Source organism: Trichomycterus rosablanca, chromosome 18, assembly GCF_030014385.1.
Source record: "Trichomycterus rosablanca isolate fTriRos1 chromosome 18, fTriRos1.hap1, whole genome shotgun sequence".
NCBI lineage: Eukaryota > Metazoa > Chordata > Actinopteri > Siluriformes > Trichomycteridae > Trichomycterus > Trichomycterus rosablanca.
In genome coordinates, this window is record NC_086005.1 from 28,661,430 (window position 1) to 28,673,929 (window position 12,500).

Consider the following 12,500-nt stretch of genomic DNA (forward strand, 5'->3'; position numbering starts at 1 on the left):
AACAAACACCCCATTTAGTTCTTCTAACCCGAGAAGAACCGGGCGGCAGACTCAAGGCGCCGGCGACGGGAACCGATGCCCTGAATAACAGCCCACGCCTGAAGCTGGCTCATATTCGGTCCCGTGATGTCGCCGACCGGGGAATGTTCTCTGACTCGAGGTCTGAAGATCCCGAGACGTTCCGAGTCCCTGTGGCCTCCTGGGTGCTGAGTCAGCGGAAAACTTCGGCACAATCCGAACCGCACCAGCCTCTCATAAACCAGCGCTATTGTTCGCCAGCACCAACGTAATTAGCCGTGAAACATTCGGGTCTGCTGCACCCCCCCCCTGGCTGCTCTCCAAGGGGGCATCGTGCCAGAGTGTGAGCGAGTGCCAGCGCTCCTCCACCGTACCAGAGGAACGCCCGCGGCCCCACGACAAGCCTCCAAAAGTATCCAGACACTTATATGCATGTATATAAATATATATATATATATATACAGTATATACACACATAAATATGTGGACACTCTTCTTCAGTACCGGGTTCTGATGCATCCGCCAAGCCGCATGCTTTAAACTGTTCGTGTAAAGGGAAGGCCTGGTACTTGTTCCAGTGTGACAAAGCGAAGTCTAGAACGACTGGAGGAACCCCACTGGCCCGCACAAAGCCCTGACCCGAGCCCTGTCGAACAGTGGGATGAATCAGAACTTTGCAGCGCATTGTTCTTTGTGGAGTCGTTCTTTCAGTGGTTCCATCCTCGGCTGATAATGGAACACAGTTGTGGTTCCCTCACGCTGCAGCTCAAACTAATTCGTCCAAGCTTTGGTGGATTAGAGAGGCGCCAAAAATCCCTCGTTATTTACACCCCACTCCGTACACCCCCGCCCCCCCAACCCCCCCCCCCCCCCCCCCCCGGATAATACGCTCATTTACATAATTACTGCACACACTCACCGAGATCAACAACAAATCTGATTACACAACCGGCGGTTACAGACGCCTGCGGTTCACGCTAATCAACACACACACACAATCACACACACACACACACAATCACACACACACACACACACAATCACACACACCGTGCACTGATGATAATTACACATGACGAGCTACTCCCAGTTTCACTGGAGCTACCAGGACGCCTCCAGCCAGAAGGAACTAAACGGTTTGAGACACAGCCAGATTCCTGCACGGCATCATCATCATCATCATAAGAAAACACCTTCAAACACCACCTCCAGTCAAAAAAACACCTATAAACACCAGCAAACACCTCATTTAGTACAAAAAACACCAGCAAACACCTCAATCAGTACAAAAACACATACAAACACCTCAATCAGTACAAACAACACCACATTCAGTAAAATAACAGCTACAAACACCTCAATCAGTACAAAAAACACCAGCAAACACCAGCAAGCACCTCAATCAGTACAAAAACACCTACAAACACCTCAATCAGTACAAACACCTGCAAACACCTCAATCAGTACAAAAAACACCAGCAAACACCAGCAAGCACCTCAATCAGTACAAAAACACCTACAAACACCTCAATCAGTACAAACACCTGCAAACACCTCAATCAGTACAAAAAACACCTACAAACACCTCAATCAGTACAAACACCTGCAAACACCTCAATCAGTACAAACAACACCACATTCAGTAAAATAACAGCTACAAACACCTCAATCAGTACAAAAAACACCAGCAAACACCAGCAAGCACCTCAATCAGTACAAAAACACCTACAAACACCTCGATCAGTACAAACACCTGCAAACACCTCAATCAGTACAAAAAACACCAGCAAACACCAGCAAGCACCTCAATCAGTACAAAAACACCTACAAACACCTCAATCAGTACAAACACCTGCAAACACCTCAATCAGTACAAAAAACACCTACAAACACCAGCAAACACCTCAATCAGTACAAAAACACCTACAAACACCTCAATCAGTACAAACACCTGCAAACACCTCAATCAGTACAAAAAACACCTACAAACACCTCAATCAGTACAAAAAACACCTACAAACACCTCAATCAGTACAAAAACACCTACAAACACCTCAATCAGTACAAACACCTGCAAACACCTCAATCAGTACAAAAAACACCAGCAAACACCTCAATCAGTACAAAAACACCTACAAACACCTCAATCAGTACAAACACCTGCAAACACCTCAATCAGTACAAAAAACACCAGCAAACACCTCAATCAGTAAAAAAAAAAAAAACACCAGCAAACACCTCAATCAGTACAAAAACACATACAAACACCTCAATCAGTACAAAAACACATACAAACACCTCAATCAGTACAAAAACACCACATTCAGTAAAAAAAACACCAGCAAACACCACATCCAGGTATTAAAGCTGTGTGTCTGCCAAAACAATCCTCCACACCACACCCGCACCACGCCCGTGGTTGGCCGGCGGTGCCTCTGATGTGGATCAGTTCACACAGTCTGTGTTTCTGTGCTGCAGTGACACCTGTCGGATCAGGCGGGCCCCTCAGCAGAGGTCGTGGGGCCCCGAGCCCAGCCGTGAACCCTCGCGTGAGTAACCCTAGACCCTTTTAACCCGAGGGGAGGAGTAACCCAAAACCACCGGGGCACACGCGGGGGTGGAGCGGGCCTGTTAACACCTCCACAACAACACCGCACATCCATCTTCTGCTCTCAACCAGCGCCAGCTGAGACGCAAAATAAACCCCTCTGATTAAACTAACCGGCGGTGCCAGGCTCCGCCCACACGCCCAATTTATACCAGCTGATCCCAAATCAGGCGGCACGGGGTCCGTTCGGGCACGGACTACCGCAGAGAGACCGTCATCCGAGAAAAAAACAGCGGTAACAAGGGTGAGGGTATCAGAAACACCTTTCCAAAAAAAAGATTAGAAATGTTTAACTGATCAACTTCATTCTAGTTTGTAAATAGAATCACATTTAGAATTCGATGCTCTAACAGACTCCACTCAGGCAGAATCAGAGTGAGACGGTGATGGAATGTTGAAGTTCCAGGTTCCACAGTGAGCAGGTGAGTCGGTACCAGGTGAGGGAATCATGATCGGGTATAAAAGGATCCACCTGGATCAGGATCAGCCTGTACAAGCAATGATGGATCACGGCTCACTACTGTGTTCCAAACTTCAGGAGAGAATCAGCCAGTTCAAAAAGAACATAGTCTTTCACCGTCTACTGTACATGATATTGTGGAACGATTCAGGGAATCTGGAGGGATCTCAGTAACCTTTCAGCTCCCAGACTGCACTGAATGAGATACTGGGATAAACATAAACGGCCACATGTGCTCTGGAGTTCTTCAGAAAGCCGTTGTTGCTTTATACAGGCCGCCACTGCGTCAAGAAACTCAACCTGAACTCTATTACACGCAGAGGAAGTCGTACATCAATAGTATAAAGAAACACCTCGAGTTCTCTGGGCCTGAGATCATCTCAGATGGACCAGAAGACAGTGGACACGGTGCTGTGGTCAGTCCATGGTTCAGCTTGTTTTTGGGAAAAACTGACCTCAAGCTCTCTGTGATGAAAGGACCATCCAGACTGATATCAGTGAAAGGTGCAAAAGCAACATCAGCGCCCACAGATGGGCGACCCGCATGCGTGTGAAGGTACCGCCGATGCTCAGGTGTATTATGGGATTTTTATCAGCGACACGAGCTGTTATCAAGGTGATGCCTTTTCCCAAGAACACGGGGGGAACACGGGGGGAACACGCCCCCGTCCCAACTTTTATGGAGTGGGATCATTTACAAACTAGAATAAAGTTGATCAGTGAAACATTAAATTATTTTCTTTCTACTTTTATCAGTTAAATGAAGATTAAAGAGAATAAACACATCACAGGTTTACTAGGCGTCCCAACTTTTTTGGAAATGAGGTTTGTACTTCTGGTAGTTGTGGCATCGTTCGTGCCCCGAGCGTACCGAGCACCCGAGCGTAGCGACTGTGGAGTTTTATTGGTGCATTACGGCGGATTTTACGAGAGCTGTTCAGTTTCAGGAGCGGGGCGGGGCAGCTTTACTGAGTTAGGAGGGTGAAAAGCGGGCAGAACCACCCCCCTCACCCCCCACAATACAACACCACGCCCCCCTTCCACCCCCGGCTGCATTTACTGGGGGGCAACTGGAGTTTCATTGGAGTCACTTGACGTGATTTGGCTCTAATTGAGGGTTTAACTGCGGTGCGGAGTTTCTCAGAAGGTCAGAGGTCACGAACATTCCTGTCCGCCTCCGTCAGCGACCGCGGTGCCCGAGCGCTCCCCGCCGGCGCAGCGCCACGACGTGAGGAACAACCTCCTGAACCCGGCGAGAAACGCTCGGCATGTTAGAAGCCGAGCGCTGAAGGATTGATCGGGGTTAAATTGGGACGTTGCTAAATTACGGGTTGCGGGTGGCAGGTGAGGAACGCGGCGCAGACTCCGCCTCTTCCTGCGTTTTTGTGTTTTTTGTGTTCTGTCGACGGCGGCGGCGGGGACGATCCCGCGGCGAGCCGTCGCGTGTAATTACAGCCCGAGCGGCCGAGCGATGAGAGCTTCCTCCTCTCAGACGCCGCACGAGGAACGAAGCTCAAAGAGTCAAAGAGTCGTCGCTCAACACGCCCGAAAACACGTCCCCCTCAGAGACACAACAACCCCCGCTCGTACCCGCGCCGCGATGAGCGACGTGATGATTACAGCTGCACCGCAAACCGGTTACCGGCGAGTTCAGAGGAGCTCCAGGAACCGGAGCGGTTCATTTACTCCAGAACCTACAGCAGGTTCAGGACGATGGCTGTGTGTCAAATCACATGATACACTGCTGTGTTTAAATCACACACTGTACGGCTGTGTTCAAATTACACACATTGCGGCTGTGTTCAAATTACACACATTGCGACTGTGTTCAAATCACACACTGTACGGCTGTGTTCAAATTACACACATTGCGGCTGTGTTCAAATAACACACGGTACGGCTGTGTTCAAATCACACACATTACAGCTGTGTTCAAATCACACACATTACGGCTGTGTTCAAATCACACACATTACGGCTGTGTTCAAATCACACACATTACAGCTGTGTTCAAATCACACACATTACGGCTGTGTTCAAATCACACACATTACGGCTGTGTTCAAATCACACACATTACGGCTGTGTTCAAATCACACACATTACGGCTGTGTTCAAATCACACACATTACAGCTGTGTTCAAATCACACACTGTACGGCTGTGTTCAAATCACACATTACGGCTGTGTTCAAATCACACACGGTACGGCTGTGTTCAAATCACACACATTACAGCTGTGTTCAAATCACACACTGTACGGCTGTGTTCAAATCACACACATTACGGCTGTGTTCAAATCACACACATTACGGCTGTGTTCAAATCACACACATTACGGCTGTGTTCAAATCACACACATTACGGCTGTGCTCCCAATCTCACACTATATGCCTGTGTCCCAAATCACACATTATACAGCTCTGTCCTAAATCACAATATATACGAATGTGTCCCAAATACCACTTTGTACGGCTGGGTCCCAAATCACACAATATACGACTGTCTCCTTAATCACACACTGCACAGCTGTGTCCCAAATCCCATGTTGTACGCCTGTATCCCAAATCACACAATATACAGCTGTGTTTTAAATCAGATAATGTACGGCTGTGTGTCAAATCACAGACTATACAGCTCTGATATGGGAGACAGTCGTACTCGAAACAAACCGGAACATCAATTGAGACTCAACATCAGTGCACAGCCATACAGACGCTCCTTTCTTTTATTGAATGGGCACAAATTCCCACAGACAAGTCAGATGTTTGAATACTTTTGGCCCTGTAGTGTAAGTGATCGGTGGACAGACGGACGAAATCAAGGAAAATCAGGAGGGACGGGAGAACAGAACGAGACAGAACGAGACAGAACGAGACTAGAATAAAAACCAATAAAATGAATAAACTGGGACTGAAGGTTCTGGACTGGAACTGTTTTTTTCTTTACTGTCCCTCAGTATTAAACGCAACAGGCGCTCATACGCAGTGCATCGTGGGTAAGAAGGAGCGAACACACCGTTCGGTCTCCGGTGATCCGTGTGGATTTAAGCGGCGGTGACGTTTATTGAAACGGTGGCGGCCGCGGTGAGAGCGCTAAGTGGACGTGACTCGCAGCTCCTGGAACGGAGCCCGCGTGGAGCCGTGGCGGGGTCCTCCGCTTCCTAAATCCACTCCAGAACTCCGGCGAGACCCTCTGCACCACACGTGGACTCTGTTCCAGAAGCTGCGAGAACACCCCACACGCTCAACACGCCACACTCAGGTCTACAGGACCTCCTGAGGAACCGCCGAGAACGTTCAGACGAGGACCACATGGGGCTGCAGAAACATCTCGAGGGTTCAGGTGCTTCAGACACGCCCACGTCAGGTAAACTACACGCACATAGAGAGATTTAAAGCTCGCTCGACTGTGGACAGTGTCGCCACTCTTCCACGGACTGTTAGTAAGCCATGAGATTCGAACCCGGATCCCTGAGGTGGTGGGATAGCACGGACCCCCCGCTGTGCCACCCGAGCACCGAAAAGCTCCAGATTTTCAGCAGTGATGCGACGGCGCAGGAATGAATGCGCCGGTGTTCTGGCCCGGAGTCACATGTGGGTTTCAGCGCCGGCGGTTTTATTAAACGTCGGGGAAGCCGAGCGACTTTAACGAGCTTTTACTTTCCGCTCACGTGTAAACAAACAGGCGCAGGACCACGCCCTGAGTGGAAACCCACAGTGGGACTCCCTCGTCTCCACACACACACACACACACACACACACACGGTGTGGTAGGTGGCGTCTCTCCCCTGGCGCTGCGCTGCGCCGACCACAGAGTGTTCCATAAAGCTCAGGAGCCTCAGAGGAGCTAATAAACCCCGCCCACAACCCTGCCCGCGACCGCGCCCGCAACCTCACCCCACACGTCCAAGAGGAACCGCCGGACTTTTTTACAGGATCCCGTGGGCTTGTAAAGCTGGAAGATCTGGCAGCGCTTCTGTGAGACCAAACGCTCACCGGCTCCCCCTACAGTTCACTCCGCATGGTTCAGGAACTCACACAGGTTCAGGAACTCACACAGGTTCAGGAACTCTTTCATTTTAAGGCATAAAAAGCCTCTACATTAAAAGCTCGCTTGACTGTGGACAGTGACGCCACTCCTCCACGGGCTTCTGACGGGTCTGAGATCACGTCTGATCATCCTGATAAAACTCCTTCGGGAACTCTAAATGGTTCAGGAACTCAAACACATTCTGGAACACTTCCAGGAACTCCTTTAGGAACTCTTTCGGTACACTCTGCATGGTTCAGGAACTCGCACACATTTAGAAACTCCTTCAGGAACTCTGCATGGTTCAGGAACTATTCCACGAACTCATTCAGAAACTCCTTAAGGAACTTTTTAAGGAACCCTTTCAGGAACTTTTTCAGTTCACTCTGCATGGTTCAGGAACTCACACACGTTCAGGAACTCATGCAGGGACACCTTCAGAAACTCTGCATGGTTCAGGAACTTCTTCAGGAACTCCTTTAGGAACTCTTTCAGTTCCCTCTACATGGTTCAGGAACTGTTTCAGGAACTTTTTCAGAAACTCCTTCAGTTCACTCTGCATGGTTCAGTAACTCACACACGTTCAAAAACTCTAAATACCAATCAAGCATCAGGAACTGTTCCAGAATGTGCATTCAGGTATTCAGAAACAACAGGAACCTTTTTTGTGTTCACAGGAACCCCCCGAATCATTGTTGGAACGTGTGTGCAATAATTTTCAGGAACTCTGGAACCTCTGGAGAACTTTCTCCTGAACTCACGCAGGTTTTAGTTTACTAAGAACGAGAACTGGGAGCACGAGCAGGAACGCGGAGCAGTTTTTAGTTCCTGCTTGTGCAGAGCCGTGGATCAGGAACTATCCGGGCTGAGGCGCACACACACTCTTACACACTCACTCACACACACACGCCGAAAACGCATTATGTTTGAATCATGTTCTCCTCCGCTCACTTCCTTCTTCATAAATCATGGAGGAGGGGGGGAGCGGTCGCCCCACGTCCCTCCGTCTGGAACCGTTTCACCCCCCCCCCCCCAACACACGCCAGATCCCATTCTTGACCCCGGTAGTGACAAATAAAGTCCCTAATGAAGTGCACGCCGCACCCTGAGGGCCTCGCGCTGCACCGCAGGTCCTACTGTCCACAGTCGAGCGAGCTTCTAACACACGGCGAATGAAGCCCCGCCCTAAAATCCGGACCCAGGCAACACAAACGAAAACACAAAACAAAATAAACTTCATTTATAAATACGTAAAATGGTAATCTGGTCCCACTGTGGTTTACAAGATGTAACGTAAAGCCTCCACAAGGGGGCGCTCATGTACAAGGTTATTTCATTTTTATGTCTTTTTTTGTACCTTTGTTGATTTAATTTTTTTATTTTTATTTTATGGCTCGTGACCCACCGAGGGATTGAAAACCCCTGCAGTGAAGCACGATGGTGGTAGCATCACGCACTGGTGCCGTCAGACTGATGACATTCTGTAAACCTGGACACAACCGGGTGTGTTCCAGAAGAACACAGTGACCCTTGAAAATGATCCTGAACCCTACCACCAATACGTGGACGCTCGCTCGACTGTGGACAGTGTCGCCACGGCAACCCCCGGGCTTCTAATTCATCCCAGATTCACTTCTGACTGGTCTCGAATCGCGTCTGAGCATCCTGATAAAACGTCCTCTTGGCATCAGGTGGAGGTTTAGTATTTTACAGACGCTCGTTAGCGCCCCCCGGAGGAGCGAGCGCTGAGTCTGTTTGTATAATTACGCTTAATAAATATGTGGACGCTACTGAAAACCTTCTACAGGAGGCTAAACTCCAACCTTAATTTGTCAAGGCGCGAAAAAGCCGCCGACCAAGACGTGAGCAAACCGAAACACGGGACCGAATGTCAGAGGTGGTGTCCATATACTTTTGACCCGGCGGGTCGTCAGAGGGGTCAGGATTTTTCTAGAAAAGCATCAAGAGGAAAAACTGAGTGTAAATATTCACTCGGACAGAACAGAAGCTGGTACAGTCTAACGGTTCTGATGAGTGTGTGTGTGTGTGTGTGTGTGTGTGTGTGAGAGAGTGTGTGTGAGAGAGTGTGTGTGTGAGAGTGTGTGTGTGAGAGTGTGTGTGTGTGTGTGTTCAGATGGTTTCCATCTCACTGCACTCTAATGAGCTAATAGTCATCCATTCACTGCCAAGACTGTTTCACCCCGTCACCATCCCACTACACGTGTGTGTGTGTGTGTGTGTGTGTGTGTGTGTGTGTGTGTGTGTGTGTGTGTGGTAGCTATTTCAAAGCAGCTTCATCAAACACACAGTCTCCAGAGTGTACAGTGAAGAGGAAGTGCTGGCCATTAAACCACACACACACACACACACACACACACACACACACACACACACACACACACACACACACTGAAACCACGTCCAGCTTCCAGAGAATACACTGGTCATAATTTTATTCAAGTGTACCGTAACACACATGGTGCTCTGTACAAGCTCTGTGTAGCAGGTGCAGCAGTGTTGTTGGGACTTTTAAATGGGGTACGGGGGTACGAATGTGAGGGGTAGGTGGAGTATGTGAGGGAGTATATGAGAGGTACAGGGGGTATGTGAGGGGTACGGGGGGTATGTGAGGGGTATGTGAGGGGTACGGGGGGTATGTGAGGGGTACGGGGGGTATGTGAGGGGTACTGGGGTATGTGAGGGGTACGGGGGGGTATGTGAGGGGTACGGGGGGTATGTGAGGGGTACGGGGGTATGTGAGGGGTACGGGGGGGTATGTGAGGGGTACGGGGGGTATGTGAGGGGTATGTGAGAGGTACGGGGGGTATGTGAGGGTACGGGGGGTATGTGAGGGGTATGTGAGGGGTATGGGGGGTATGTGAGGGGTACGGGGGTATGTGAGGGGTACGGGGGGGTATGTGAGGGGTATGTGAGGGGTACGGGGGGTATGTGAGGGGTATGTAAAGGTTACGGGGGGTATGTGAGGGGTACGGGGGTATGTGAGGGGTATGTGAGGGGTACGGGGGTATGTGAGGGGTACAGGGGGTATGTGAGGGGTACGGGGGTATGTGAGGGGTACTGGGGGTATGTAAGGGTTACGGGGGGTATGTGAGGGGTACGGGGGTATGTGAGGGGTATGTGAGGGGTACGGGGGTATGTGAGGGGTATGTGAGGGGTACGGGGGGTATGTGAGGGGTATGTGAGGGGTACGGGGGGTATGTGAGGGGTACGGGGGGTATGTGAGGGGTATGTAAGGGTTACGGGGGGTATGTGAGGGGTACGGGGGTATGTGAGGGGTACGAGGGGGTATGTGAGGGGTATGTGAGGGGTACGGGGGGTATGTGAGGGGTACGGGGGGTATGTGAGGGTACGGGGGGTATGTGAGGGGTATGTGAGGGGTACGGGGGGGTATGTGAGGGGTATGTGAGGGGTACTGGGGGTATGTGAGGGGTATGTGAGGGGTACTGGGGGTATGTAAGGGTTACGGGGGGTATGTGAGGGGTACGGGGGTATGTGAGGGGTATGTGAGGGGTACGGGGGTATGTGAGGGGTATGTGAGGGGTACGGGGGGTATGTGAGGGGTATGTGAGGGGTACGGGGGGTATGTGAGGGGTACGGGGGGTATGTGAGGGGTATGTAAGGGTTACGGGGGGTATGTGAGGGGTACGGGGGTATGTGAGGGGTACGGGGGGGTATGTGAGGGGTATGTGAGGGGTACGGGGGGGTATGTGAGGGGTATGTGAGGGGTACTGGGGGTATGTAAGGGTTACGGGGGGTATGTGAGGGGTACGGGGGTATGTGAGGGGTATGTGAGGGGTACGGGGGTATGTGAGGGGTATGTGAGGGGTACGGGGGGTATGTGAGGGGTATGTGAGGGGTACGGGGGGTATGTGAGGGGTACGGGGGGTATGTGAGGGGTATGTAAGGGTTACGGGGGGTATGTGAGGGGTACGGGGGTATGTGAGGGGTACGGGGGGGTATGTGAGGGGTATGTGAGGGGTACGGGGGGTATGTGAGGGGTACGGGGGGTATGTGAGGGTACGGGGGGTATGTGAGGGGTATGTGAGGGGTACGGGGGGTATGTGAGGGGTACGGGGGTATGTGAGGGGTATGTGAGGGGTACGGGGGTATGTGAGGGGTATGTGAGGGGTACGGGGGGTATGTGAGGGGTATGTGAGGGGTACGGGGGGTATGTGAGGGGTACGGGGGGTATGTGAGGGGTATGTAAGGGTTACGGGGGGTATGTGAGGGGTACGGGGGTATGTGAGGGGTACGGGGGGTATGTGAGGGGTATGTGAGGGGTACGGGGGGTATGTGAGGGGTACGGGGGGTATGTGAGGGTACGGGGGGTATGTGAGGGGTATGTGAGGGGTACGGGGGGTATGTGAGGGGTACGGGGGTATGTGAGGGGTACGGGGGGGTATGTGAGGGGTATGGGGGGGTATGTGAGGGGTATGTGAGGGGTACGGGGGGGTATGTGAGGGGTATGGGGGGGTATGTGAGGGGTATGTGAGGGGTACGGGGGGGTATGTTACCTGAGCGATGTTCTTGTTGAGCAGGTAGACGCCGTACTCAAACTGGAATCGTTCTCCACGTGGGTACAGAGGGAACCTGAAACACACACACACACACACACACACACACACACACACACACACACACACAGGGTTCATTTATTGGCTTTATATATTACCCATCCCCCACCCACCCACCTCACAGATCTAGGTTCGAATCTCCAGTGCTATCACCCGGCCGGGCTTCTACACAGACGCGCTCGGCTCTACGTCTGAGGGAAAGGAGCGGTCGATGGATTCGCCCCTGACATAATACGGGTGATGAGATGCACTCAACCCTTCTGTGCCGGTCGGAGTCCCCATGCAGCTCATGTCCACTGTTAGACTAAAGACTCGGTTACTCGTGGATGAGATGGAACCAGGATGGACTGTAGGACCTGGTACCAGAACCACAGAAGAGAAATGTACATTATCTGTATCTACTGAAGCCCCGGAAGTGCATTAGTAGGTTCTTCCTTTTCCCCTGTATGTTCTGATGCTTTAGCATGTTCTCCATGCTGCTCCATGATGCTATATTTCATGTATTTGGCCAGTTGTAGCCTAGTGGTTAAGGTACTGGACCAGTGAACAGAGGGTTCCTGGTTCAAGCCCCACCACTGCCAGGTTGCCACTGTTGGGCCCTTGAGCAAGGCCCTTAACCCTCAATTGCTCAGACTGTACACTGTCACAGTACTGTAAGTCGCTTTGGATAAAGGCGTCTGCTAAATGCTGTAAATGTATTTACGTTCATGAGTTCTAGCTTAAAAACTCAGTCCTGTTACTCGTGTATGCTCATCCTCCACTTAGAAACCTCGTACAAATGAAGAAAA

At 50.9% G+C, this 12,500-nt stretch overlaps 1 protein-coding gene across 2 annotated transcripts in view; it reads right to left on the reverse strand.

Annotated features, from left to right (window-relative positions):
* uvrag (UV radiation resistance associated gene) overlaps positions 1–12,500 on the reverse strand; it is a 58,427-nt gene that overhangs the window by 9,459 nt on the left and 36,468 nt on the right. For both annotated transcript variants that reach the window (XM_063014242.1, XM_063014241.1), the window contains exon 13: positions 11,653–11,728. In XM_063014242.1, coding sequence (XP_062870312.1) covers positions 11,653–11,728 — 76 coding nt within the window. The remainder of the gene's footprint in view (positions 1–11,652; positions 11,729–12,500) is intronic.